The 27,864-nt window shown below is 40.3% G+C and overlaps 1 protein-coding gene across 1 annotated transcript in view; it reads left to right on the forward strand.

The window, feature by feature from the left end:
- Nucleotides 1-2,154: 2,154 nt before the first annotated feature.
- The window catches only part of LOC116307997 (neurobeachin-like protein 1), a 39,617-nt gene continuing 13,907 nt past the window's right edge, over nt 2,155-27,864 (forward strand). The window contains exons 1-25 of the mRNA XM_089027153.1: nt 2,155-2,995; nt 3,248-3,293; nt 4,295-4,513; nt 5,167-5,222; nt 5,987-6,033; nt 6,595-6,641; nt 6,852-6,908; nt 8,112-8,198; nt 9,543-9,641; nt 10,659-10,762; nt 11,126-11,262; nt 16,170-16,273; nt 17,849-17,950; nt 18,701-18,840; nt 19,384-19,516; nt 19,898-20,017; nt 20,114-20,390; nt 21,189-21,292; nt 21,878-21,945; nt 22,090-22,126; nt 22,718-23,855; nt 24,822-24,989; nt 25,652-25,995; nt 26,591-26,821; nt 27,410-27,617. Of these exons, the coding sequence (XP_088883279.1) occupies nt 2,931-2,995; nt 3,248-3,293; nt 4,295-4,513; nt 5,167-5,222; nt 5,987-6,033; nt 6,595-6,641; nt 6,852-6,908; nt 8,112-8,198; nt 9,543-9,641; nt 10,659-10,762; nt 11,126-11,262; nt 16,170-16,273; nt 17,849-17,950; nt 18,701-18,840; nt 19,384-19,516; nt 19,898-20,017; nt 20,114-20,390; nt 21,189-21,292; nt 21,878-21,945; nt 22,090-22,126; nt 22,718-23,855; nt 24,822-24,989; nt 25,652-25,995; nt 26,591-26,821; nt 27,410-27,617 (4,138 nt within the window). The 5' untranslated portion in view covers nt 2,155-2,930. The remainder of the gene's footprint in view (nt 2,996-3,247; nt 3,294-4,294; nt 4,514-5,166; nt 5,223-5,986; nt 6,034-6,594; nt 6,642-6,851; nt 6,909-8,111; nt 8,199-9,542; nt 9,642-10,658; nt 10,763-11,125; nt 11,263-16,169; nt 16,274-17,848; nt 17,951-18,700; nt 18,841-19,383; nt 19,517-19,897; nt 20,018-20,113; nt 20,391-21,188; nt 21,293-21,877; nt 21,946-22,089; nt 22,127-22,717; nt 23,856-24,821; nt 24,990-25,651; nt 25,996-26,590; nt 26,822-27,409; nt 27,618-27,864) is intronic.

Raw genomic sequence — 27,864 nt, forward strand, 5'->3', positions numbered from 1 at the left:
TCACCAAGAAGCATTTCTAATGGAAAGAAATCCTTAAGATAAAACAAGAAAAGAAGAAATGTTGGGAAAAAGAAAAAAAAAAGAAAGTTGTATGAATACTAAACGCTGGCGACAATGAGTCAGGTGGTACCTGATGATATCCTTCTGAATATATTCAGATTAATATCTCGTGTGTGAGAGGGGACCAGCAGCCATGTATATCATTAGATTTATTTGTCATCTATAGTCGTCTTTGTTATTCTTTTGCGGAACAATAAATTCTTTTTGTATTTTTGATCACAAATGGAAAAAAAAAAAGAAAGGTAGTCTTACAACAAAAAATTAATGTAAGTAAGGCGCCCCTATATGCAAGGTAACAACAGGGAACCCGACTTTTGGAACTTTTTATAACTTTTTTTGCTCTTTAAAGGGTTTCTCCTGGTAAGATCAGTTTACGGCTACATCGGCTGTAATCAGATCTGGTTTATTATATAGATATCGATGAAATACCAGGTTTTCTCTAGTGTTTAAAGCTTGATATCTTCCACCAGGGGAAAATACCATATCTTTCACACGTGAAGATGTCGCTGTTGACAATAAAGTAATAAAGAATTTTTGAGCTTTTGTTTTATTTAAGTTTCATCGATATCTATGTAATAAATAGAGGATAGTACATGGCCGCGCGGAGATACGAATTTTATCTTCTCGTGTTTAATTTAGATTTCTCTCTCGTTCGCTGCGTTCAATTGAACACTCGAAGAAAAAATTCGTATCTCCGCGCGGCCATGTCCTATCCTCTATTTATTCTTTATGGGACGCCCGATGTGTACATATGTAACGCACTTTCTTAAAAGCAGTCAAATGAAACGAAGCAAAAGCAATCAAAGTAATAAAGGGAGTATCGGTTTTATTTTTAAAGATCCATGAAGAATATCAATTAATAAAAACGCCACGAAATGTTTGCCCAGTAAACGAAGAGGTTTTATTTCGTTGAACTCAAAAATGATACAATCCTATGATATTTAATTTATGTGTGTTTACCTAACCAGTTGCTCAGACCGCTTACTCTCATGAAACAGGATGTATCTTGTGAAGTCAACTTTGAAACAAAAGAATTTGACAATTTTTGATCTTAATTTGAGTCGTTCAATGTTTTCCGCCGCCCAATATGACGTACGTTTATGACTCGCACGAGAGACCGCAACAAGAGCAACAAGAAGGAAAGGGATATTGAGCGATGTAGCTGGGAATTCATTGTTTTTTACGGTAAGGCAGAAATGGCAAAGCATTTACTTTTCACTCCAAATCACTGTAATGAAACAAAAACGTCCAGTAGTTTGTAATTACTTCCTTTCTAATCTAATTGCTTGCTCTCTAATCTACCCGGCGCCACAATAATCTGTTCCTTTGCAAGGCGGCAGAGCCTCTATGAAAGCTCTGCTAAGAGAGAAAAAACCCTGTAGAATGCAGCTTGCGGGAGATGCCTTGACGTTTCAATAAACGAACTATAAATATTAATTATTCAGCTTCACGAAATACCCATGATCAGTAATAACGGCACCACAATTTGACTCTCTTGGGAATGCTTGCAAACCATCAATATGCAAGGTAACGTAAGTAGGCGCCCCTATATGCAAGGTAACGTAAGTAGGCGCCCCTATATGCAAGGTAACCTAAGTAGGCGCCCCTATATGCAAGGTAACGTAAGTAGGCGCCCCTATATGCAAGGTAACGTAAGTAGGCGCCCCTATATGCAAGGTAACGTAAGTAGGCGCCCCTATATGCAAGGTAACCTAAGTAGGCGCCCCTATATGCAAGGTAACGTAAGTAGGCGCCCCTATATGCAAGGTAACGTAAGTAGGCGCCCCTATATGCAAGGTAACGTAAGTAGGCGCCCCTATATGCAAGGTAACGTAAGTAGGCGCCCCTATATGCAAGGTAACGTAAGTAGGCGCCCCTAGATTACAATAATGAATCAATTTCTCTTGAAACTTTTACATTGATACCACTTAATCCTGTAGATCACTACGGTGTTTGTTTCATGGCAGTAAAGTTAATTTTTCGAATTTGGTTTTCAACATTTCTCTGATATATTTACGTGACTGGTTTATGAAGTTTATGTCTGTAATGGCGCTTTCGGCTTTTATTTGATAAAAGAGATCCTTGTAAATGAATCATGTAATACAACCAGCACTAGTAGTCAATAGATGTTTATAAACCCCTGCATGAATACATGATTGTTGCGAGATTTAACGTGCTTTTAATTCAGGCAGTGATCGCTAAACACTCTCGCTAAAACCGGTCTCAAAACACGGATAGACTCTTGTAAATCGTACATGTTTTAGTTTGATTTTTTCAATCTTTTACATTCACACAACCTTATTCGATATATTCTATGTTTTAGTTTGCAGCAGTATACAATTCATATCATATATCATTCAACCGATGGCCTTTTATGGAAAGTGCCCCTATATGCAAGGCGCCCCTATATGCAAGGTAACGTTACCAACCCCCCTCGTTTGTCTTTGGGACTCGTGGGATTTTCTCCCGTCTTATGACTTTTTTCGAGCCCTTTTCCCTTTCGGGAAGTTTTTTCGACAGTATTCTTTCCCTTTCGGGATTCTTTCATGGTGGTTAAACCACTGGTGGTTTCTGATCTTTTTGCAAGACTTTCGCCTTGACGCTTATTGGCCTCATGGCCTTGCTCCATTCTTCAGAAGTTCTTGCCAAAACACGAACTGAGAGTTCCCTCGGGACGATGGAAGTCGGTAGACACCTATTTCTCTAAGAAAATCGTGGTTCTTCTTAAAATCTTTTCCGAAACAAAACGTGGACTTTTCTTCACTGAACGCAAACGCAAGATGAACTTCACTACGCATGCGCTATCTCACGGGATCTCGAATATGCAAATGAGGAGGTAGAATCCGAGTTTGATCGAACACAACAAAAACATGGCGGATGAAGAAGAAAAACCTGAACATGAATCTTATAAAGACAAGAAACTGAAACTACAACGGTAATATCCATCCACCTGCTGATTTAAATTATTCCTAACATAAAGCCATTATTTTTTAACCACACAATTTTATTTTATTTCGCTTTTAATCTAAAACTATGTGGTCTTTATGGTGAATATTATCATCCACAACTGACATTTCATTCTTGTCATATTTGATATTTTAGAGTTTTATGTCGAATTTGTTTCCTCGAATTATGTGAATAATTAGTTTTTATTGCCAGCATTTATCGTATTTTTATTAATTTCTAGCTATAAGGAAGAGATATATAAAGTTTGGAATATAGTAGGCGAAAAAGTAAGTAAAAGATTCTCGGTAATGATGGTTTTTACCACGGAAATATTTCACGTTTGAACACCATTATTATTATTGATAACTAGAACTAAGGTGTCAAACATTCTTGCGTATAATTAAAGAAATGCTTTGGTTTATTTATTGAATTTAATCTTATAAATATGCCTACGAATGATGTGCTATTATTTTTAAAATTTAATCGTTAGAGTTTTTCATATTGATGGATTGCAAGCATTCCAAAGAGAGTCAAAAGACAGAAACATGGTGGGCATTGGGGTGCAATTTACAATGAATGCTAAGGAGAAATCTTTTGTTAAATGGCACCAACATGGCCACCATGACATAACGTGCTATCGAAGAATAGCTTACATTCACTCTAGGTGATCAACCCCTTTTTGGAAAGGGGAAGAGGGAAAGAGCCATGGAAGGGAAGGGTGTCTCTTGGGTCATCCTTGGGTACCCAGAGGTAGAATTCTGTCACTCGTTTCTCAACAGATTTTCACCCCTGAGCTCCAAAAGATGCTCTTGGGTGAAAAATAGATGACAATAAGCGAGTGTTATTTATAGGGTGGGAGGGGGCTATGGGAATTTGGAGGGGGCAGCAATTTTCTCTTGTAACAATTATTAGAGGGGAGGGTATTAAAAATATGAAAAAAATATTATTGATATTTAGTGTCTATACTGAAAGTCTGTAGTATGAGGGGGGTCAATGAAAATTTGTTACGTGGGAGAGGGGGGGGACTTCCCAAAATATTATTTCAAAATGTAAAATCCACATCCCCCCCCATAGTCCATGAATTAAAAATACTCTGTAAATCATGTTTTGCTATAGGGGAAGCTGTAGTAGCCAGTAGCTAACAAATCTATGCCCTTGTTCCTTGATTGAATTGAAATTTAGAAGTTAATTAGCAATAAGGTCATTTAGTAGTGCACCTCACATGTGCTTTCAACCTAGGAATTAATTCTTTTCATTTTTCATCGTACATCTGGTATTTGTTTTCCAGGGTTTTAAAGCTGCTAGTATCAGCCCTGAACATGTCAACATAATATTTTCAATTCTGAATTATGAGACTTCATTGGAACAAACTATACAGGACTCAAGTTGCAAAAGCATTGAATCCAAAAAGACACTTGATCACACATCATGGGATGAAGCATTCTCTATTGCTCTAAAAAGCTGTTCACGCATACTGAAATTACTGGTATCAACTGATCCTCATGAGGTAATTAAGAAATAGAAGACATGGGTCCATACTATATGTGCAGTTATGAAGCACTTAGGCAATGGTAGAACCTGAGAAAAGTGATAGAAGCATGATGCGAAGTAGAGTGCTTTTCCACCATTCTTGAGTGTTATTCAATTCTTTAGTGCTTTTTATTATATAGCTAGGATAGTTTGTGCATGCTGATTGGTCAAAAACTGTGCTTTATTAGTGAACGGAGTACAGTGCTAATGCAATCCGCATGCACGAAGTACTGCTAGATCCTGCGACTGTCTTTCTTTTTGCGTAAATAGATTCAATATTGATATAAAATCAGTAACTTTAATAATACAACTAATAAAACAGCTTTTTTCCGTGCTCTCTTCAGTAATAAAGCACTTAGGAAGCACCGTAAGCACTCAAAAAGTAAGAGAAGCACTCTTTTGTGATTATGTCACTTCCTGCATGCTTTATTACCAAATGGAGCACGGAAAAAAATGTTTTATTTGTTAAATAATAATTACTGCACACAACAGGTCAGCAACGATTCATTTCTTTCATAAAATACAAATAATTAAAGATAGCCTGTGAAATTGAAGTTGTGGGTATGCACCAATATGGCTGATTTTGAATTGTGTGGGAAAGTTTTTTTGAATTTCATCCATTTCTTTCAGTGCAAAGTAGACTCTCCTACGATCATAAAGAAGTTACTGGCAGTTATCAAGAGCAGGTAACTTAATCATTCTTTGAAAGGAAAAAGGAATGATCAGCAGAGTTTTAATAAGGGTCATGGATCAGAGAATGCTCTGGTAACTGAGTAAATTATCCAGCTTCAACTACCATGTGATGAACTCAAGCTTAAGCTGAGGAATTAAGTAAGAGAAATGAGCAGCAAATGAATCAGCAGCTGCTCCAGTGTCGCATAATGTGACAAGCCCTGTCAAACTAAATGTTAATATATCTTAAGCACTTGTGACATGATACAACCGATCAAACAAAGTTCGAGTCTCACCACTGAACACTAGAAAGCACTTGCTGAATCAGTCACTTTAGATGGTTGGGGGCTAGATGGGGAGGGGCATGATGACTGTAAACCATTGCCCTAAAAAACTGAAACTTCCAAACAATTAAGAGTCAAACCTAAATGTTGTATTGGGCTCAGTACAAGAGTAGAGCCACATATGGAACAGGCCTAATTGTAAAATTATTACTCGGGCTTTTCCGAAGGAAACCGCCGAGTTATAAATTAGGCTTCGTTTTTTGCATTCAGTCAAATCGCCGTCACGTTCACAGTGCATGCAGTTGATTCTATGTAGTGCGCATGCGTTGTAGTATGCGCCGTAAAAGCACATGGTCGACAAGTAATGCGGATTGTCTCAAGGTCTTGTTGCAGACTGTGAATACTATGGAGTCTATGGATTTTCATGGTTAAAGAGAGCCCGAGTTCACGCAGTCATGCGTCTAGTTATATTTTTTCTCTCTGTTCTTTTGAAGGTCATCCTGCAGAGTACATAATTTTACTTACATTGTCAAAATTGTTGGTAAGATTGTTTTAGAATTGGTGATATAAATAATAGTACTTCGAAAAAATTTCCTTGGCATTATATCCTTAATATTTATTAAAATTGATAATTTAGAGTTTAGGCAGCAAAAAAAAAATTATTTCATATAAGGGGACCTTTACATGATTATGAAATATGTTTGTTCCGGAACCAGAATGAAATGTCATACCACTTTTACATGAAAAAAATTCACAGAATGAGATCAAGCTCGAAATGTCTGATACGCCTGCTTCACTTGTTTCAGTCTCCCCAGAGAGCAGTTTCATTCCGGAATGAGTGTTCATACCATGTTCACATGGTACCATATGGAATATTGTTTCGGAACAAGCATTTTGTTCCAGAATGAAAACTGGGATGAACCTCATGCTTGAATGACTCTTTCCGAAATAAAAATTTTGCTCGTCTCATGTAAACAAATACAATAGTTGAAATTAATGAGAATCATGATGGCTCGTTACTGAACGAAAATCATTCTGGTAATGTAAATGGCCCCTAAGATAGGTTATATATATTGCTGATATTTTGTATTATTCTGTTCAGATACTCTCACTTTACTTCTGGCTGAAGATAGTACCAATATACTGCAGGTAATAATGACAATGTCAATGTCATCCATCCATCCATCCATCCATCCATCCATCCATCCATCCATCCATCCATCCATCCATCCATCCATCCATCCATCCATCCATCCATCCATCCATCCATCCATCCATCCATTCTCCTATCCATTCATTCAAGTATCCATTGATTCCTCTAATTCATTTTTTTAAATTGAAACCTTTTACCACCCACAGGCAATTCTAATTGGAGTCAATTGTTATGAGTATCTCATCTCTGGTTTTACTGCGTGGGTAGGTCTGGATGTATCTAATTACATCACTGATAATGGCAATTTAGTAAAAATACACAGGTGATTATCAAAAATCTCGCGCGCTGATTGGTCGAGAAACTCACACTATCAAACGATAATCACCTCCAGCGAAAATCCAAAATGGCGGCCAGCCGCTTCGTTGCTGTTACCGGGAAAAAATGTCTTTTATCTTCTTTTTTTCCCCTTTTTTTGAAAAAATCACCTGTGCATTTATGCTAAAACAATTATTTGCCTCAGCCTCAGTGAATATCGGAGAATATTTACCTCACCGCTCGAAGACTCACGTCTCGGTAAACATTCCCCGATATTCACTTCACCTTCAGCGAATAATTGTTAAATAAAATGAGATAACTTTATTACACATTTAGGTTCGATATCAGCCATGAATGAAAACCGTATCAGTGAAGAGATACGATATCACTTCACAGTGAACTGGAAACTGTGCATTTTGTTCTTGTATCAACCCTAAATGCGTTATTATTATGTGTCAAGAGCCTGATATCTTTTTTATTCTCTCATTTTCCATATTATATCACTCACTCGCTTGCAGACTCACTTGTTTCCAATATGATATGGAAACGCATGAATAAAAACGATATCAAGCTCTTAGAAGTCTAAATAGGCTGCTGACTCACAGATCGAATTGGAATTTAGCATGACAGGTTTTGCAAAGTGAGGAGAACCTGACAGCCCAAGGAAAACAGCTGAATTTAAGGGAGAGACCTAACAACTTCTACTTACAAACATTGAGTGTCGTATTTCCCTGTGTCTGTTGTCTGCGAGGCAGACCCACGAGTTAGCATCCTCCGCTTATCCTTCCTCAATTTTCCAAAGTTTTTCTTTTTTACTTTTCTTTTCTTTTCTTCTTCAAAAATGTTTATGTCAAATTCATTTTAAAACGATGGTCTTTTTGTTTGCTGCTTTTCTGCACAATCCAAATATGGAATTGATCATACCATATATGGAGTGAGCTTTCTCTACTCCAACTTCGACACTTGCATATAGAGTAAAGCTTGATATATAGTTTGTGATACAGAGTCCAAGAATAGAATCCAAGACCCAGAGTGCTCTTTCCCTTCCAAAGGCCCTTGATTCAATGAAATATAAAAACTGTGTGGTAAAAGGCCGATGGAGTGCTGTTATTTACCTGATTACTAACTGATGTTAACTTTTTCTTTAATAGACCAACAATAATAAAGAGCAAAATCAATTATATGATAGTTGTACGAGAGCAATTGCAACCGTCACCTATGGATCTCCTGCATCTAAGGTAAGTTCGTCTTTGTAACACAGTTACATATTAGTTAGCACAGTTAGTTGAGTTCTAGTGCGCCTTCTGATTGGTTGAAATACCATTTAGTTTTGGAAGAGAGATCCTAAAATTATTATTATTATTATTTATTCATTTATTTATTATTTTTATTATTTTTATTCATTTATTTTTTTTATTTCTTACTTGGTGGAACAGATTTTTTTAAAACCCAAAAATGTCCATCTCACATCTCATCTAATTTTTTATATGATTTTATATATAACAATATTTTTTTATATAACAATTTTTTTTTTTTTAATATGAAAAGATTAGGGTGATTTTGTAAGTTGATTGGAATATCGAACGGATGAAATAGTGATATCTAAAATATAGTTAGAATAAATTAATTAAAAAATTAGTAGCATTGTAAATTAGACGACCCTCTGTAAAGAAAAAAAAATTGTATTGTTTTCAAGTAAGAATTATAAATGTTGTAAAAAAATATTGTAAAAATAAAAAAATAAAAAAATAAAAAATCGGAAAAAAAAAACAAAAAAACCAATATTTCTTTATTAATTTAATTTGTGCGGTTCTTATTGCTTATCGTATTTTTATCGTTTAAGCTCCGCCCCTGATTAAACGCAGCCCCCAATTAAGCGCCGAACCTAATACCAAAATTATTAATTAGCTCCGCTTTTATCCATACAAAAAAAAGTAATTCGTATTTCTTAAACGTTTGTATTCACTTTGTATTAAATCATTGGTTACACATTCTGCACATGGTAATCATTTTTTGAAATAAGCGCGCCCTCGAACAAACGCCGCCCCGAATTAACACCGCACATGAAACCCAAAAAAAATTAATAAGCGTCACGGCGCTTAAACCACTTAATACAGTCAAGTAAACCACCATTCAGTGGCTGATCTGATTGAGCTTAGGCCTACTATCGTGCGGGAGGACGCGATCTTCGGTTCACGGATTCAATGGTCGGACTAAAACTGAGGGTCTTAAGATGACCGGGGAGAAAGTCCCTCGCCTTCGTAATTCCTTCAGCAAATGGTTAGACATTCATGTGGCTAGGATGATCACTCGGTTCCGTCACTCCATACTTCATCACTCACTAATATCGGAGGGACGTAAAGGTCGATTTAGACGGTACGATTTTCACCTACAACTATTATATACAACACTCTCGCGTCTGTCGTAGGCAAGTTGTAGGCTTGATTTAAACGCTACGACTCGAGTTGTAGGATGGCGCGAGCGTGTTGTATACGATAGTTGTAGGCGAAAATCGTACCGTCTAAACCGGCCTTAAATGGTTGTCATGTGTTTTTAACGAGACCATAACCTTTGTATTTTAGGAAGTTTTCAAGGCTTCTGTAGGATATGATAAACTAGTTGGTTTCTTCAAGAATCTACAAGACCCATCAGACGACTTTGTCTTTGCTCTTATGGATTGGGTAGGTTATATACTGTATTACTATTGCTTATCAGTCGAAGCGCTTAAAAAAGTCAGTGACGAAATCATTTTTTACCACGAATGTGAATTTTCTCGCTTTCTGATTGGTCAAGAGCCGTGGTAAATAAGAGGACATACCGACAAACTACGTCAACAAATTACGAACCGCTCGCGCACGGAGCAAGGCCGCGCTGGGATGTATCTTCCTCATATCTTTTACTGTATTTTCAGGAGGCTTACTTTACCTAAACAACTTTACTAATCTAAATACCCCCGGCCGGGGAGGGGGGGGAGGGGGCACTCTTGCCCGTTTAAGGTAGGGATGTGCCGCTGAGCCCACTGAACCCTGACCCTGTTCCAGAGTAAAATCGCTGAAATTCATACCCTGTTCCAGAGCAAGATCGCTGAAAATCCCTGTTCCCGTATTGCGAAAATGGACACCCTGTTCAGGGTAGAATTGCTAAAAACCATACCCTGTTTGGCGGCACTTACCCGTATAGCGAATATAGGGGAGTACCCCCCCCCCCCCCCCCCCCCCGGGTCTAAATACTTACAAAGATCATTATTTTGGGTCTATTGTATTTCTATCTTAGACCACATTTCATTCTCCTTAATATGTTTTCTTTTTTTTATTGGTCATGTTTGAGTAGAAAAACAACTCTAACAAGAAACATTCTCTAACAACAAACATTCTCTATAAAGAAACATTCTCTAACAAGAAACATTCTCTAACAAGAAACATTGTCTAACAACAAAAAAATCTCTAACAAGAAACATTCTTTAACAACAAACATTCTCTAACGAGAAACATTCTCTAACAACAAACATTCTCTAACAAGAAACATTCTCTAACGAGATACATTCTCTAACAACAAACATTCTCTAACAACAAACATTCTCTAACAACAAGCATTCTCTAACAACAAACATTCTCTAACAACAAACATTCTCTAATAACAAACATTCTCTAACAACAAACATTCTCTAACAACAAACATTTCCTAATTTTCTAAAACAGGCAGTTGAAGGTGACTATCAAAGAGGAGACATGGCCATCAACAATGTAGATGTGATACTAATGCTGTTAGATTGGTTGCCAAGTACAAATGTATACATTCAAAGGTACGTGTAGGTAGATCCGGGGCAAGGGTGTATCGAGGGTGGGTTCTAGGGTGCCCGTGACCCCCCTTTGTAGAATTTTTTTTTAGTTCAGCGTTTCGGAGGGGACAAAGAAAATGGCGGATTTTTGTGCACCTCCCTTAGGAAAATCCTGGCTACTCACCGAGGGGGGGGGGGGGTATAAAAGTCGAATTTGCGTAGAGAGGAAAATCAGAGAACACGGAGAAAAACCCTTGTAACACAAACGTAGCAATGAGAGGCGAAAAACGCCTACGTTGTACGTAATTTGTTACTATAAAGATGAAATTCATGGCCATCAAGGGTGGCGTAGGCTGAAAGTTTATTAAATATTTCTATGTTATTTAGACTGGCTACTGAACATCTGAGAAGACTGTGCCAGCTGTCCACTCGTAATGCTATGCTGTGTAGTGTTAACAGAGTGTTCGGGAAGATTATCAACATCCTCGAATCTTGTCATCGGTCCATCGATGAAACATGGGCAGGTACGGCACAAAATGACTTCTCTTTTGTTACCTCGAGTTACTAAAGCATGTTAACAATATGGAATAACTTGTGACTACTTTGGGATGCTGTTTATTTTGACCCCTTAAACCGACTCCCGATGTAATATATGACGTAATGTTATATGATCCCAATGTTATCATTATATAATCATAGACACTACTTATTGTACTTGAGTAGTTATAACAGTGGCTTGAAATAAACATCTTGATTCTACACGATCTGAGCGACTACAACATGGTGTCAGAACGTGGTCTATGAGCGAACCATTACTCGCATCAGTTAGAATGGCATCGAGTCTACAATGGGCAGCGCCAAGAGAAATGTCTTTTGAAGGCAACGTCAGCGAGAACTATCGAAAGTTCGAAGAACACTGGAATCTATTCGAGAAAACAGAACTTAAAGGAAAATCCGAAGAGGAGCGATGCTCGTATTTTCTGCTCTGCATTGGCGAGAAGGGTCGAGAAGTGTACAAGACACTGGACCTTCCTGACGAAACGACGACTGACGACGAAGGCGAGACAGTTTGGAACAGGACTACAGCGGATATCAAGACGGCGTTCAAGACTTACTGTAACCCGAGAAAGAACATCACTTTTGAAAGACACAAATTCAACACGAGAAACCAAGAACAAGGGGAGACAATTGATCAATACGTGACAGTATTGAGGACTCTTGCTTCACTGTGTGAGTTCAAAGATCTCAAAGACGGACTCATACGCGACCGGATTGTGTGCGGCATATCTGATCAATCCCTGAGGGAACGCTTATTACGCGAAGCAGACCTGAGCTTAGACAAGGCACTCAACATTTGCAGAGCATCCGAACACTCCAGACAACAGCTAAAAACTATCTCAGAGGCCAAGAACGCGAACGTAGACTTCGTCAAACAACGACAACCCAGATACAACGAGCGCCACACCCCCACGCAGACAAGAACGACAGGCGACTCCAAGCAAAAGCCATGCGGTAATTGTGGAATCCTACACAGGCCAAAATCATGTCCTGCCTACGGGAAAGAATGCAACAGTTGCTCAAAGCTCGGACACTTTGCAAAATACTGTCGATCAAGCCAGCAACAGCAACAATTTCAGCAGAAATATCAACCAAGAAATCACCGAACACGTGTACACGAAGTAGAATACGACGTCATTGAGAGTGATTATTCCGACCACGGCGTCGATCAGATTACAATAGACTCTGTCAACGAAAGCATCGATCACAACGAACAGTATGCAGACATTCGCATTGGTAACAAGGACCTGAAGTTAAAACTCGACACCGGAGCAGAAACAAGCGTCTTAACAAAGGAGGATTTCTACAAAGTCGTGCCTCGTAAGCGTCGCCGAGAAAAACTACAAACGTCCCACGCAAGACTCACAGCTTTTGGTGGTCACGCAATACCTGTCATAGGACAATGTTCTTTAATGTGTCAATTTAAGAACATCAAACAAATAGTCCAGTTTCAAGTCGTCGAAGCTGGGAAGTCACTTCTAGGATGCGAAGATTGCGAAACCTTACAGCTCATAACATTTAATGTTCATGAAATGGAAAGGAACACTGACTCAAGCAAGCTGATTGTACTCAGCAAGGAAGAAATCCTTAAGGAATACTCAACATGCTTCGAAGGATTAGGCCGGATATCGGAACCTTACCACATCAAGATTGACAGCTCAGTTAGTCCAGTTATACACCCACCAAGAAAACTACCGGCAGCGCTACGCGAAAAAGTGAAAGACGAACTAGAACACATGGAAAGAGCGGGAGTCATCACTAAAGTCAATGAACCAACTCCATGGGTCAACTCGATGGTCGTCAACGAAAAACGTTCCGGAAAGTTAAGAATCTGCATTGACCCCCGTGACCTAAACAAAGCTGTCAAGCGCGAACATTATCAACTCCCAACACAAGAGGAGATTACCGCGCGTTTATCTGGAGCCAAATTTTTTAGCCATTTGGATGCCCAGTCCGGATTCTGGCAGATTCCTCTAGACGAAGAGAGCTCACTCTTAACAACCTTCAACACACCCTTTGGTCGGTATCGCTTTCGAGTAATGCCGTTTGGGTTCGTGTTTGCTCAGGAGGTATTTCACAGAACTGTCAGTGAATTGTTTGCTGATGTAACCGGATGCGAGACAGATATCGACGACATTCTCGTTTGGGGCAGAACCTTGGAAGAACACGACAGAAACCTTAAAGAGACTTTGGATCGTGTTAAACAAATTAACATGACTCTAAACAAAGAAAAGTGCAAAATCAGATGCACTGAGCTCGTCTACCTCGGAGAGAAGCTAACAGCAGATGGAGTCAAACCTGACAACAGCAAGATCAAAGCCATCATCGACTACCCAACACCCCAGAACAAACAAGAGATTCAACGCCTACTAGGAATGATCAACTTTGTCGCCAAGTTCACTCCAAGAATATCAGAAACCACAGCGCCGCTCAGAGAACTTATACGGCGAGACGTCGAGTTCCACTGGAGCCATCATCACCAAAAAGCCTTTGAAGACCTCAAGAAACAGCTATCCACGTCAGACACTCTCCAGTATTATGATGTAACTAGGCCCGTTATTATCCAAGTCGACGCTTCACAAAAAGGACTCGGAGCTGCACTCTACCAAGATAAAGGGCCCGTCGCCTATGCCTCAAAAGCGCTGAATGAGACTCAACAAAACTATGCACAGATCGAGAAAGAACTGTTTGCTATAGTCTTTGGATGCAAACGCTTCCATCAATACATCTACGGGAAGACGGTAACCGTGGAGACAGACCACAAACCACTTGAAGCAATTTTCAAAAAAACCACTATCCCAAGCTCCATCACGTCTGCAGAAAATGCTACTTCAGCTACAAGCCTATGACATCCATGTAAAATACACAAAAGGAACTGAAATGTACATTGCTGATGCACTGTCACGTGCATTTCCGCCGGAAGTCACCACGGAGGATTTCGAAAGAGAAATTCAAGATGAGAAGTACATACATCTTATGTCATGTGAGGCGTACGTCACTGACCGTAAGCTGCAAGAGATAAAGGAACACATTCAACGTGACATCACCATGCAAGCCCTGATCAAACAGATCAGGAGCGGCTGGCCCGAACATAGATCGTCAGTCCCACTAGTGTCTAGAGAATATTTTGCTTACCGCGACAGACTGACCGAGAATGAAGGATTGGTCTACGCTGGACATACAGTGTTAATACCACCAACACTCAGAAAAGATACTCTCCACAAGCTGCATCAGTCCCACCAGGGAATCGAGAAGACTAAGCAACTGGCAAGACAAAGCATCTTCTGGCCGGGAATGTCTACCCAGATAGAAGACATGATATCCTCATGTCCGACGTGTCTGAGACACCGCAACGCCAATGCCAAAGAACCTCTACACCCACATGAGCTGCCACAACGGCCATGGCAGCGCGTAGCAACAGACCTGTTCAACTGGTAAGGAAAACCCCACCTTGTAGTAGTTGACTACTATAGTCGCTACCCAGAAGTATCAGAACTGAGGGATGAAAGATCAATAACAGTGACCAAGAAAATGAAGTCCTTTTTCAGTAGACACGGTATTCCTGAAGAGGTTGTGTCAGACAACGGTCCCCAATACTCCTCAGAAGACTTCAAAGTCTTTGCAAACAACTATGGATTCATACACACAACTACTAGCCCTAGATACCCCCAGTCAGGTGGACTACATGAGAAGACAGTACAAACTGTGAAGCGACTACTCGAAAAGGCAAGAGAGTGCAACGAGGATCCCTACCTAGCCCTACTCCACTACAGGAACACACCAATCAATGGAGTCACACCAGCCCAAGCCCTTATGAGTAGAACCTTGAGATCTACAGTTCCAACAGCAGCAAAGAAACTACAACCATCTGCGCTGGACCATAAGGAGTTTATTGACAACAGAATAACTCAACAACACAGACAGAAGGCATACTATGACCTCAATGCACAACCACAGCTTCCACCACTGCAAGAGAATGAGGAAGTCAGAATGAAGAAAACACCCGAAGCACCTTGGGAACCAGCTACAGTTGTAACTAAGCACCACACGCCAAGGTCTTATGTAGTAAAGGCTGATAATGGTACCCTCTACAGAAGGAACCGGCGACACTTAATGAAAATTAAGAGTCCAAACATTCCGGAGGAACCAGTAGAAGTCGACATTGAGGATACAACACCCACATCCGATCCTGTACCTGAACAGAAACCAGAACCTGCCAAGATCGACACACAAGACCTAAAACCAAACATTAGGATGAGCAGTTTTGGGCGGTTAATTAAACCCAACCCAAAATATGCTACATAGACTGATTAATAACCTAGAACCCATGGATTTGATCAAAGACTGTTTTATCATTTATATATTGGCATAGTTTAGTCGTTGTTCCGGTTTATTATTTGAATGTTTATTTAGGAAAAGGGAGATGTAATATATGACGTAATGTTATATGATCCCAATGTTATCATTATATAATCATAGACACTACTTATTGTACTTGAGTAGTTATAACAGTGGCTTGAAATAAACATCTTGATTCTACACGATCTGAGCGACTACAACACCCGAGGGAATAAGAAAAGATGGCCTATTGTTTTGTCCCACAGATCAATTATTCATGTCAAGCATTTTTAGAAGGCCACAGATTTATTAGCATAGTTTTTGCTATTTAGTGCCACCCTTGTTTAACCACGCGTAACCTCGTCCTGAAACGCTTGAATGCGAGGCCACGAAGGGGGAAATATATTGTTCCTGTCCACTTGACTGCGTGATAAAGGTCCGTTAATCATTATACTAAATGAATACAAATCATTTTCTTTCTGTTTTTCTGTCTGCCTGCTTGTCTGTCTGTCTGTCTGACTGACTGACTGTCTAGATGCCCTGATCAAGGTGTTGGAAGAGCTGGGCTCATTTTCTGTCAATGCGTCAGAACTAAAGCAGATGATAAGTCTGTTTAGACCTTCACAATCCGGCACCAAGGTAACACGAATTGGGTGTGATGAGTGTATATTCTTCTGTCCAGCATAAGGGGCTTCAACAGCATATTATACCGGCATAGTGTACCGGCCTTAGACAGTACCGTATGATAACAAATCTACAGCGTACCGTTACCGTGTACCTACTCTCTAATACATGTTGTTCTACAGCATATTGTACTGTGTACCGGCTTTTAGATAGTACCATATGATTCACTATGATCATTCATACTCATACAAATACCAATCTACAGCCTACCGTTACCATGTACCTACACTCTACGGCATGTTGTACCGTGTACTTGATGTTACACAGTACCGTATCAAACCTCTCTACGACATGTTGTACTGTCTACTTTAGTTCTACTCTCTATGTTAGTACGTACCATTTTCTCTTGTCTGTATCGTATGTTTCCCACTTATACGAAAACCGCTCTACGGCATGTTGTACCGTGTACGTGTTGTTATACAGAACCATACGTTTCCCACATACGAAAACCGCTCTACGGCAATGTTGTACCGTGTACGTGTTGTTATACAGTACCATACGTTTCCCACTTATACGAAAACCGCTCTACGGCAACGCTGTACCGTGTACGTGTTGTTATACAGTACCATACGTTTCCCACATACGAAAACCGCTCTACGGCATGTCTTACCGTGTACGTGTTGTTATACAGTACCATACGTTTCCCACTTAAACGAAAACCGCTCTACGGCATGTTGTACCGTGCACGTGTTGTTATACTGTACCATACGTTTCCCACTTGTACGAAAACCGCTCTACGGCATGTTGTACCGTGTACGTGTTGCTAGACAGTACCATACGTTTCCCACTTGTACGAAAACCGCTCTACGGTATGTTGTACCGTGTACGTGTTGTTATACAGTACCATACGTTTCCCACTTGTACGAAAACCGCTCTACGGCATGTTGTACCGTGTACGTGTTGTTAGACAGTACCTTACGTTTCCCACATACGAAAACCGCTCTACGGCATGTTGTACCGTGTACGTGTTGTTATACAGTACCATACGTTTCCCACATACGAAAACCGCTCTACGGCAATGTTGTACCGTGTACGTGTTGTTATACAGTACCATACGTTTCCTACAATCCTAGTACGAAATTCCTTACTGATTGTGATACTCCAGGTGATCTCGGGGAACGCGCGCAAAGGAATGTCGTAGTTTATGAGGCGGTCCTAGTTTCAGTTGTTTATCGGCGAACAAAGATCATTTTATTATAATTTCATAAAAGAATTGCTTGGGAAGCAAAGCTAGGGAAGCAAAGATTCAGAGTAATTTTTTTCTGACTGATCAGATTTCTTCCTGCGCGATGATTGGCTGGTTTTATATGGGCTGACAAAACGAGATCACCTGGTGATTGCACATTTTTATTTCATTACAATGCATCATTGCGCGCCCGTGCGCGTTGATTCGAATCGGGAATAAACAATACAGAAAGGTTGGACCAGTTCTGGACTCGTTTTCCAGGCACGGTTATTTTACTTTTCTTGTATCTGTGTTTGTGACCAAGTTTTAGACTAAAGTTATTGTTTTTCGTTATTATTTTCAAGGTGATGTACACTCATCACCTACTGCAGGCTTTGCTTAAAGTGTCATGCAGTGGAAGCAAGAAAAGAGCACAGTACTACTTTGATCTGCACAGCAAGTTTGCTGTAAGTTGCATGGAAAACAATGTTTATTAAGTCACATCCTTCTTTCCTTTATTTAGTCCATCCGTTCGTTCGTTCGTTCGTTCGTTCGTCCGTTCGTTCGTTCGGTCGGTCGGTCGGTCGTTCGTTCGTTCGTTCGTTCGTTCGTTCGTTCGTTCTTTTGTTCCCTCTTTCTTTCTTTCGTTCGTTCGTTCGTTCCATCCATTCATCCATCCATCTTTCTTTCTTTATTTTGTCCGTTCCTTCATTCCTTCTATCCAACCATCCAACCATCAATCAATCTTTCTTTCGTCCTTTTTTGTTCTATCCTTCTTTCCTTCGCTGACTAGCTCATTGGTTATTTGGTTGGTTGTTCTTTCTTTCTTTCTCTTTATATTTCGCTCGTTCGTTTCCTTCCTCGATGCAAATTTGATATAATTTTATAACATTTACAAGTGCCACGATGTCTTATACGCACCTTGCACTGAGTCCCGAGAGGAATTGCTCTGGGCCTGGTTGTACGAAGGGTGGATAGCGCTATTCGGCGGATAAATCTTATCCAGTGGATAAACATATTAGATAACAGCATCGACTTATCCACTGGATAAGGATTTATCCGCCGGATAGCGCTGTCCAGGCTTCGTCCAGGGGGACAAAACAATAGATTTTTTTGCATACGAAAAGACGGCCTATTGTTTTGTCCCTCAGAACAATTCTTCTAGTAATTCAATGCAAGGGGTCTATAAGACAGTGTTCTTCGTCATTGTTCGGCAGGGTATTAGTGTTTCATCTATCCAGAAGTGGGTCGGGTCTGGGTTCACTTTCTTCACATGGCTTTGTCTTGAGCCAGGATCAAAGGAAGTAAACAAGCTTCAAGCGCTGCATCGACCAAATTCTCGACGACGACTTTACAGGTAAAACCTTGATCTAATATATTTATTAGCTTGGAAAGTAAGTTTAGAAATAATTTATCATTTGTCACTAGCTGAGAAGAAATCAAAAAATAAGATGGAATTTTAAAGACAAATCCATTCTGGAGTCCATTCTGGGGTCCGCGCTGTCAAGGCTTTCCTGGGTAAAGCCATCATACAACACATAAGAAGATGATTTAACGCTTCAACAGTAACATAAAATGTGAGATCCTCGTGAAAGGCTATGGAGTTTTACGAAGTATTACGAACGGCTTGATTACTCCTCGAGAATCCCGATTATATTTGTGACTAGATAGTTTTAGTGAGAAATTAGTCTATTTTATAAGCCATGGGTGTGAGCACCCGATAAAATTACAACAAAACGACAGTTATGGTTCGTTTTTAGAAATGTAATACTCCCTGAAAAAATAGGCTTTCCATATTAAGGTGGGTCCTGGTAGATTTTTTTGGAATTATTTGTGCGGGATCTAAAATGATTTATTGGTTCAATGTACATTTTAGTCTTGTGTCCATGTTCAATTTTAGTTTCTTTTCGAGTTCTGGAATTGGTGTCGAGTCTTTTATCTCGAGAGACAGTGATTTGGTGGTTGCTACTAGTAACAAGAAGGAATATCATACAGTCAAAGTACCAGCTAGTAATCTGGTAGATGGGCAATGGGTAAGATAAATTTAAGATAAGTGGCAGCATCCATCCATCTGTCCCTCCATCCCTCCTTCCCTCCCTCTCTCCCTCCCTCTCTCCCTCTCTCCCTCTCTCCCTCTCTCCCTCTCTCCCTCCCTCCTTTCCTCCCTCTCTCCCTCCCTCCCTCTCTCCCTCCCTCGCTCCCTCCCTCCCTCCCTCTCTCCCTCCGTCCCTCCCTCTCACCCTCCCTGTTGTTTAAGTCCTTTTTTTTCCTTTTTCGTCGGTTTTTGTGAATACCTTGACGCTGAAATGGAGCTAACCCTGGGTAAATGAGTCTGTTATCAAGTAACACAGCTGTATTAATTGTACGAATTCTAAAATGGTCTATTCACTTATTGTTTTGTTTGTCTATCACAGCACTCTGTAAGTATTGCACATCTACCCTCTCGCCGGCCATTTGGACAAAGTACCGTGTGCGTCTGTATCGATGGAGTGGTCAAAATGACTTGTGCCTTGAAGTTTCCCTCTCTTTCCGAGGTATGTTATCACTTTTTTTTGATAATCGTTCTCACGAGCTTATCCATCACTTGGATCGATTAATCTTTATTATTAATCCATATTAATCTTTATTAGGAGCTGTCACACTGTTACATCGGTTCAGGGGCAACATTTACAACTCACCACGGCCACTCGCATCACCCACCGTCAGCTAAAGCGATGAAATCACCATTCGCTCGTGCAGCAAGTCTAGATTCACCAATGCTTGACAGTGGCCATGCTACCATCATACCAGCCGGCACACAGGATATGATGTGGGGGGCCCCTACATCCCTGCAAGGGCAGTTGGGACCTATTTGTATATTCAATGAAGGTCTATTGGAGGCATATCATCAGGCTTGGCATAATTCAGGTATGGTTGATATAAAAGTTTTTAGGGAGGGTGGGGAGGGGGGGGGGGTAAACGAGTGAGAAAGGGTGGGACTGTCTGTCACCAGATCCATCGAACGCAGCAGCCATTTTGACTGAAACAATAGATTTTTCCCCCGTAGCCTCGCATTCAAGTGCTTCAGGACGAGGTTACATGGGGTTAAACAGGTTGTTATTGTTATGGAAATAAACATGACGCCGTGTGATCTAGATCCATGTGGCTAAGTTATTACGTGTACTACTACAAAAGAGGGGGTCCTTGGTTCAAGAGTAGCTCATCTGTTATCAGGGTTCGTGCTACTCCTTAAACTGCTTGAAAATTCCTTGAATTTAATTCACGTTTTCAGGGGCACTTGAAAAGCTCTTGAATTTTACGATTTTAGCGAAACTCCTTGAAAACTACTTGAATTTTTACTTTGATCATTACTTGCATGGTTTTGAAATAGATCTAGTCAGAAGGATCGGAAAATCTGAAAGTCGGCCATGTGCAACCACCGTGTAAAACCTTGGCATAGTTAGCTGAACATACTCCTTGAAAATTCATTTTTGGGTCCTTGTATACTCCTTGAATAGCCCTTGAATCTTAAGTGGTTACCTCAGCACAAACCCTGTGTTATCTCGTATACTTGTGTTTGAATCTCTCCAACCCGTGTAGATTAGGTTCTAGAAATCCTTAAAACGGAGTACTGATATAGGGAGGGGTAAAGTGCACCTTCGGTTTCCGTTGATAGCGTTAAATATTTATGTCCAATACTAAGCTGGATCCTTTTTGTATCCCCAGGCCCTAATAATCTAGACATATTTCAGCCCCCTGACTCGTCTGGCACGTCTCAGGGTAGTCTGTACGAGCTCTCGTCTAAGCTGGTTCTCTACTATCATGCCAAGGTATGATGCATTGCTTTTGATTTGTGCAAGATTCTCGACAAAAAGATCTGAATACTATTATTTTGCTAGTCTGATTTAACCTTGCATCCATCTTCATATTTACGTGGCCAACACATCCCAAGACCACATCCCAAGTCAATTGCCATATTTCACTATGACGTCACTGCTTGTTTATGTGGGGGATAGAATCGCCAAATCCAATAGAAAATTCAACAAAATTTGCTCCTTGCGAAACAGTTTAATCTAAAATGGCCTGGTTTTCAGATATAATGTGTAAATATGTACTCAAAAATATTCTGAGCGTTTGATGGCTATTCTACTTCACTTCGTGGATTGATAAGGGTCTTAGAACAATTTTCGGTGAACTTGCGTTGATTTGACCCCCTCCGACGACCATGATCCTTTGCGTTTAAACAATAGATTGTTTTGATGTGACGTCATAGTGAAATAGGGCAATTCAAAACTGCTTACTCAGACCGATGGTATTTCGATTGACGGAGGCCGAAAACCCAGACATCTCGAATTAAAGCTGCTTGCAATTATGAAAAGGGGTTAAAAAGATACGGTAACGATTTTGTTTTTCAGGCTGTGCGTGATTTTGTTTGCTATGATTTAACTCCTCCTCAACCGACCCACACGGAATTACATGGCAGGTAATGATTAGTCCAATGTTTATTCTGTGGTATTTTAGCCTGTAGTTGTTTTTATAGGGGTGCCAGTGAACAAGCTCTAAACCATACAAAATTTTGAATCTAGACCTTCTTGACTTTAGCATAAAATACTTCTTTTTTTTTTAGAATAAGTGGCCATCAGTGCATCACGTGGAATATCAAGGTAAGACTTTTTGATTGTGGTTACCATGGTATATCTTTTTTGATGGGTAGCACTATTCCTAAGTATATTTGGGCTCCTTGTGGTTAGAGGCAGCCATGTCTAAGGGCAGAATATGCTGTGTTTTGCACGGTTAGCTCTCAGTCACATGGAAAAAAGGACCTATTTGATCATAAAACAATAGAACGAGGCAGTAACACAATAGATTTATTCTATTGTTTGACACTCGAAGGTCCTTTTGATCCATTTGAACAAGTGCTAACAGTTTTGAACGACAAAAGATTTCATTTCCCAAAGGAAAATATTTCTGTCGTTTTACCCCATAGCATGGCTGCCGTAACCTCCTCCTCACTGCTTCCCCCTTCCCCCTCCCCCCTTCTCCCTCCCCCCTTCCCCCTTCCCACTTCCCCCTTCCCCTTCCCCCTTCCACCTTCCCCATTCCAACTTCCACCTTCCACCTTCCCACTTCCACCTTCCATCTTCCACCTTCCATCTTCCCCCTTCCCCCTTCCCCCTCCCCCTACCCTCCCCCTGCCGTCAACAGCACCATCCCATGTCAGGTTGATTAAGTGATTGAGTGATTTTTTTAATCAGGATGTCATCCAAACTATCGGTGGAGTGGAAGTATTTCTTCCTTTGTTAGAAGGAATTGAATACAACAAAAACGCAAAGAAAAACAATGGGAAAGACGCACCAAATTCTTCCCCTAACGACAAGATGACAACGAATTTAGATTCTACGAAGAGCGAACCAGGAAAGACAGGCTCTTACAATGATTCGTGCATGAACGAAAAATCCAAAGTGTTCATTGAAAACGCAGGAGTACATGGTATCGGTGAATCGTCAGAGGCGGTCACTGTAAATGCCGTTTCTGCATATAATACAGGAGAATTATCAGAGACTGTCAGTGGGGACTCTGTTGATATTAATGCTAGGTCTTCAGAGACCTCAAATGCACTCTCTCATCATGGCGTTGGGTCATCATCACACACAACAAATCAATCGATCACTGAGGATGTTACAGAACGTTCATTGAAAAACTCAAATTCAACCAATGACAACGATTCAAATAATGTCAACGAAGAAAGACGGACTCAATCCGAAAGAAGTAGACATTTTAAAGTTAATTTCACTTCCGGTGGAACCGGAAGTCATGCCATCGATCCACAGGAATCCCAAACCGAAGAATGGACAATTATAGATCCGCGTGCCAATATATATCATTTAAGAGAAGAAATGACAAAATACTGTGAAACAACCCATTGCTCAGATGTCTCTTTATTTTTGTATCTTATTCTTAACGTCTTTAAAGAGAACGAGTCGATTGATGCTATTAATGATCAGAGTATATCATTCATAGCTCACATGTTGGAGTTGTGTGACTCAAGACTCCTTGATGTTGACGTCTTAGAGTCACTCCAAGCTATGATAGATTGCGTGACAAGTCCTTACTTACTGGACCAAATCTACCAACATCTAGTCTTTAATTTTCGTATCTGGAGCACTTGTTATTTCAATGTTCGAGTGGGGCATATACAGTACTTGTCTACAATCATCAAGGATAATTCTTCGTTGTTCAAGAAATCCTTCGGCGTTCAGTTTTTCCTTGATGTTATCAGGATGTATTACGCTGGGACGCATGAATCTTTGTGTAAAACCGCTGAGGCCAAACGTGCAGGCGCTGTTGACATTACAGAGGATGAAGTCAAGGCTGTAAGAGCTTCTTTGTTAGGTAAGACAAAGAAAAGGAAACGTAAAGTGACTGTTGCCTAAAAATGCAGACGTGACCGCCCGTGTGATTTACCCGTGCTACGTTGCTCGCACACGGTGAGATTCGTCGCGCGACGTCGCAAAAGTAGAACTCGATTCTACTTTTTGCGACGGCGACGGCGCACGGGTGCTCACACGGTGCGACCAACGTTTATGTGCACCTTCATATTTACCAATTCCATGCTGGTGTAACTAAACAGTTCAATATAGAATATTGCGTGCCCTGGTTGCTTTAGAACACGACACATGATACCCTATGTCAGTGAAATGTGTAATGCGAGGCTACACGAGCAAAAGTCTATGTAGAGAGTTTTCAAGTGACGTCTTAGGTGCCATGTTGGTGTATTAAACCAATACATTTTCTATCCTCCGAGAATTAGACACTTATTTTTATGCAAAAAATGTGCAGAATGTTTCTATTGTTTGGTACACCAATAGCGCAGCGCGCTCTTTCTAAAAATAAGCTTAAGATTCGGACAAACATTGCATTCTGTTTCACCGCTACGAGGATTATACGAACCGATTTTATTATTTTTACTTAAAGTTAAAATAATAACCCATGTAAACTAAGATCAGCTGCGATCGGCTGTGAAAATTATCTGCTGAAGGTAAACTTGCAAGTTTGTTTGTCCGAATTTCGCCTTTGTCTTCGTTTTTATGACGTCACGGCTGCGCTGCGCTATTGGCTTCCTTGTCACGTGAGTGAAAATACTCTATTGTTCCATTCAACATCGCTGCTGTATGACAAAGATCCATATCCTACTTTATCCATATACTTGCGCTTTTTAAGGTGTATACCCAAAACCTCTGATAACCCATCTACCCCACTACCTACCTCATCCCCCCCCCCCCCCCTCTCCCCAGCCAGTGTCTTAGCCCTTGATTTTCCTATACAACTGATAGCAGATGGATTTTTTTTCATTCTTAGGTCTGGTTAAGTTCTACCTAAAGGACAAGCCAACACTTAGTGAAGCAAAATGTTTGGTGCAGTATTTACATAGTGTACAAGACGCTGACCAGGTGGTCGAGATACTGGATCTGATGAATGCTTTATGTACTAGATCATCAACTAACAAACTAGTCAAGAGACTATCAGGTCAGGATACCCTTGATAAATAGATAGATGTTTATTGAAAATTACATCGCAGCCCATGGGCTGAATTACGTAATTATGTACAAACAATAATAAACATTGAACAATAGTAGACATTGAACAAGTGCGATAGATAGGGTCATGAGAAAAGGCCATTGATTTATGAATCATTATTTTTTCTTAATAGGGAATAATAAGGAAAGTATTGGAAAACGATATATATGTATATTTAAATACAGAACAGGACTGTTGCAGCGTGTGTCTACCACTAAAACTTGTTGCACGCAACGCTTCATGCAACAAATCTGAAGTTGAATCGCGCTTTACTCTTGCAACATTGCGAGCAACAAATTTCATCGTGTGAACATGGCTGCAACATTACCTGCAACATTTTGAAATTTCCAGCCAATCAGTTTGCACCAAATTTATAACTGCTGACCACATATCTTAACATAGCAGGCTGACACAAGCGATGTTGCGTGATTTTGTTGCAATGTGTGTATTTTTCTAGTAACACATTCTCATCTCATCATTTTTGTATTTATGCCAGTTAGTTAAATTAAAACAAGTCTTTTTTTTTGCGCACACAACAGTTTTAAACGAGAACAACTGGCAACAACGCAATAGATATTCAACCCTTTTTGTGTGTCTTATTGTCCTCATAGACCCAAGTAACGTCTGTGTCTTTATCAACGTCCTTCAAAACTACAAACACGAGAACATTCGACTCAAAGTTCTCAAACTCATGGGGGCCATAGTGGCGTCATCCAAGGTACCGGAAGTCAACAAAGAGGCCTGGCGCCTGAAGGATGTGGGGCTCACGCCCCTGACGGATGTACTTGAAAGCGAGGCTACTATTTCGATAGTACTGGGACTACTGGAGCTTGGAGTGGTTGGGCTGTCTGAAGTGAAGGGCGTTCAGGTGTATGGCTACTATGATATAGTGTTAGCTGTGGTGAAAATGGTTCTCAGTAAAGATTCACAGACCAAGTTACTGGTCAGTCACATGGTAGGTTAGTTCACTTGACGTCATTTCCTGTCTCCTATGGATTGTTTATCAGCTGAAAAGGTTCCAAATAGAGTTCTTTCTGGCTGAAAACACATGTTGGTCTGTTTGACCACCATGTGGAGCAGATAATGAGATTCAAAGACTTTTATCAGCTAGTTGAAACCCGACATTGAATAGGAAGAATTGCTTGCACCCTCAACTTATTGCGATATAAAAAACCTAAGTTGAAAAGAAAATTTTTCATTTTTCATTTAAAATTTTAGATCAGCTGTGAGTGGAGATTAAATAATTATAGGAACCGTAACCGCTGGGGGTGGGGCTGCTGGCTATAACGCCCCCCCCCCCCCCCCACCACCACACACACACGCGCGCGCGTGCTCTTTTCAAGACAAATTCAAAGTGAACCAGTTTATTTTCTCTTGCTCTCTTGGTATGCTAAATTTTCCAATCGAAGTCTCCCCAATCTTAAGGTGCTTCTTTTTGCTTGCATTTGAAGGGGAAATTATCATATTAGGGTAATCTTCGTAATGACCTATGCCTTTGCAGCTATGTAATCTTGATATCTTTACCCATTGCTTCCGTAACAAATCCACAGATTTTGCGATCTCTAGATGCCAGCAGACAGAGTCACATGTCACTAGCAAAAGAACCCGCCTGGTATGACTACCTGCTAAGACTGCTGACCGTTAACTCACGTGACCAGATTCCATCAGACCTCGAGTCGGATGAGGCAGTGTTTGTGAAAGACCTAGTGAACACTGTGCTGGACATATTGTTTCGAGTGATGTGGAGAGGAGTTCAGGGATACGATGAAGAGGCTTGGAAGGTAAAATAATCCAAGTATAGGTTTGTTTTGACAGGATTTTTGAAATCCTAAAAAAACTAATTAACAAGAAAGTATCTAGATCTGTTTAGAGCTGTTTTTCTGGATCAACCCAGAGGAGGATCCATGGCTATCCCAAGTGCCTTTACGAGCTTTTTTATTGTTTTATCTTTTATTGCTACAACCGGTTTATGTGCATCTTTCCCTAGTTATATTTTTTTAAGGCTTTATACAGTTTTCCATTGCCGTCATTTACACCTATTCAATAAAGTTAGTCACCTGAAAAACTATAAAGCTGAGGCCGACAAGGATTATGGGAAGATTCATTTTACGCGTTCAACCGATTGATAACTGTTCATGGACTTGCGAATCTTTTACCGGTTACAGTCTCACCTCTTGTGAGCATCATCGAGCTGCAATTTGTATTAAAAAAGCTTTGTATATATATGCTTTTTTGATATGAAAAGTTCCCCATGATGCTCAGTGATCTCAGCTTTCTAGATTTTTTGGTGACTAACTTTATTGAAATAAGTGTATACGTCACTATAAACCTTGTTGATGTATTTTTAATGAATTTTGTCGGTGTAATAGGATCGTGGACAAGTCATTACAGCAGTCAGTACCATCGCGTCCACCGAGATCTTTTTATACCCTTCCCGGGTAATTGAGAGAACCCTGCTAGAAATGAGCCTGCAAGCAGCTGTAGAAGATATTCAGCGGTCAGGACAAACAGGAGCGAGTGAGACGCAGAACGCGCTGATGGTGATGAGGCTTGTGGAAGACTTTCTGTTCACATCAGGTATAATGGAGCATTTTATTAGTCTTAAACCACGCCATACTCCAATTATAAGCCACGTTATAAAAGACCTGTTTGGAATCTCGCGTTCTGATTGGATGGGAGCGCATGATTTATAACAGCACAGAGCACGCGCGCGCACTGTCTATTTTGTCATTTGTATTCAAAATAACGGTTATTGTCATTTGTATTTTATAAAAGAAATAAAAAACTTGCTTGCTGTTCTGTGTGTAGTTGTAAAACCCTTGAG

The sequence above is a fragment of the Actinia tenebrosa genome, unplaced genomic scaffold (genome assembly GCF_029948245.1).
Source record: "Actinia tenebrosa isolate PJP-AT-01 unplaced genomic scaffold, QUT_ActTen_1.0 PGA_scaffold11__36_contigs__length_13525064, whole genome shotgun sequence".
In the NCBI taxonomy this organism is placed as follows: Eukaryota; Metazoa; Cnidaria; class Anthozoa; order Actiniaria; family Actiniidae; genus Actinia; species Actinia tenebrosa.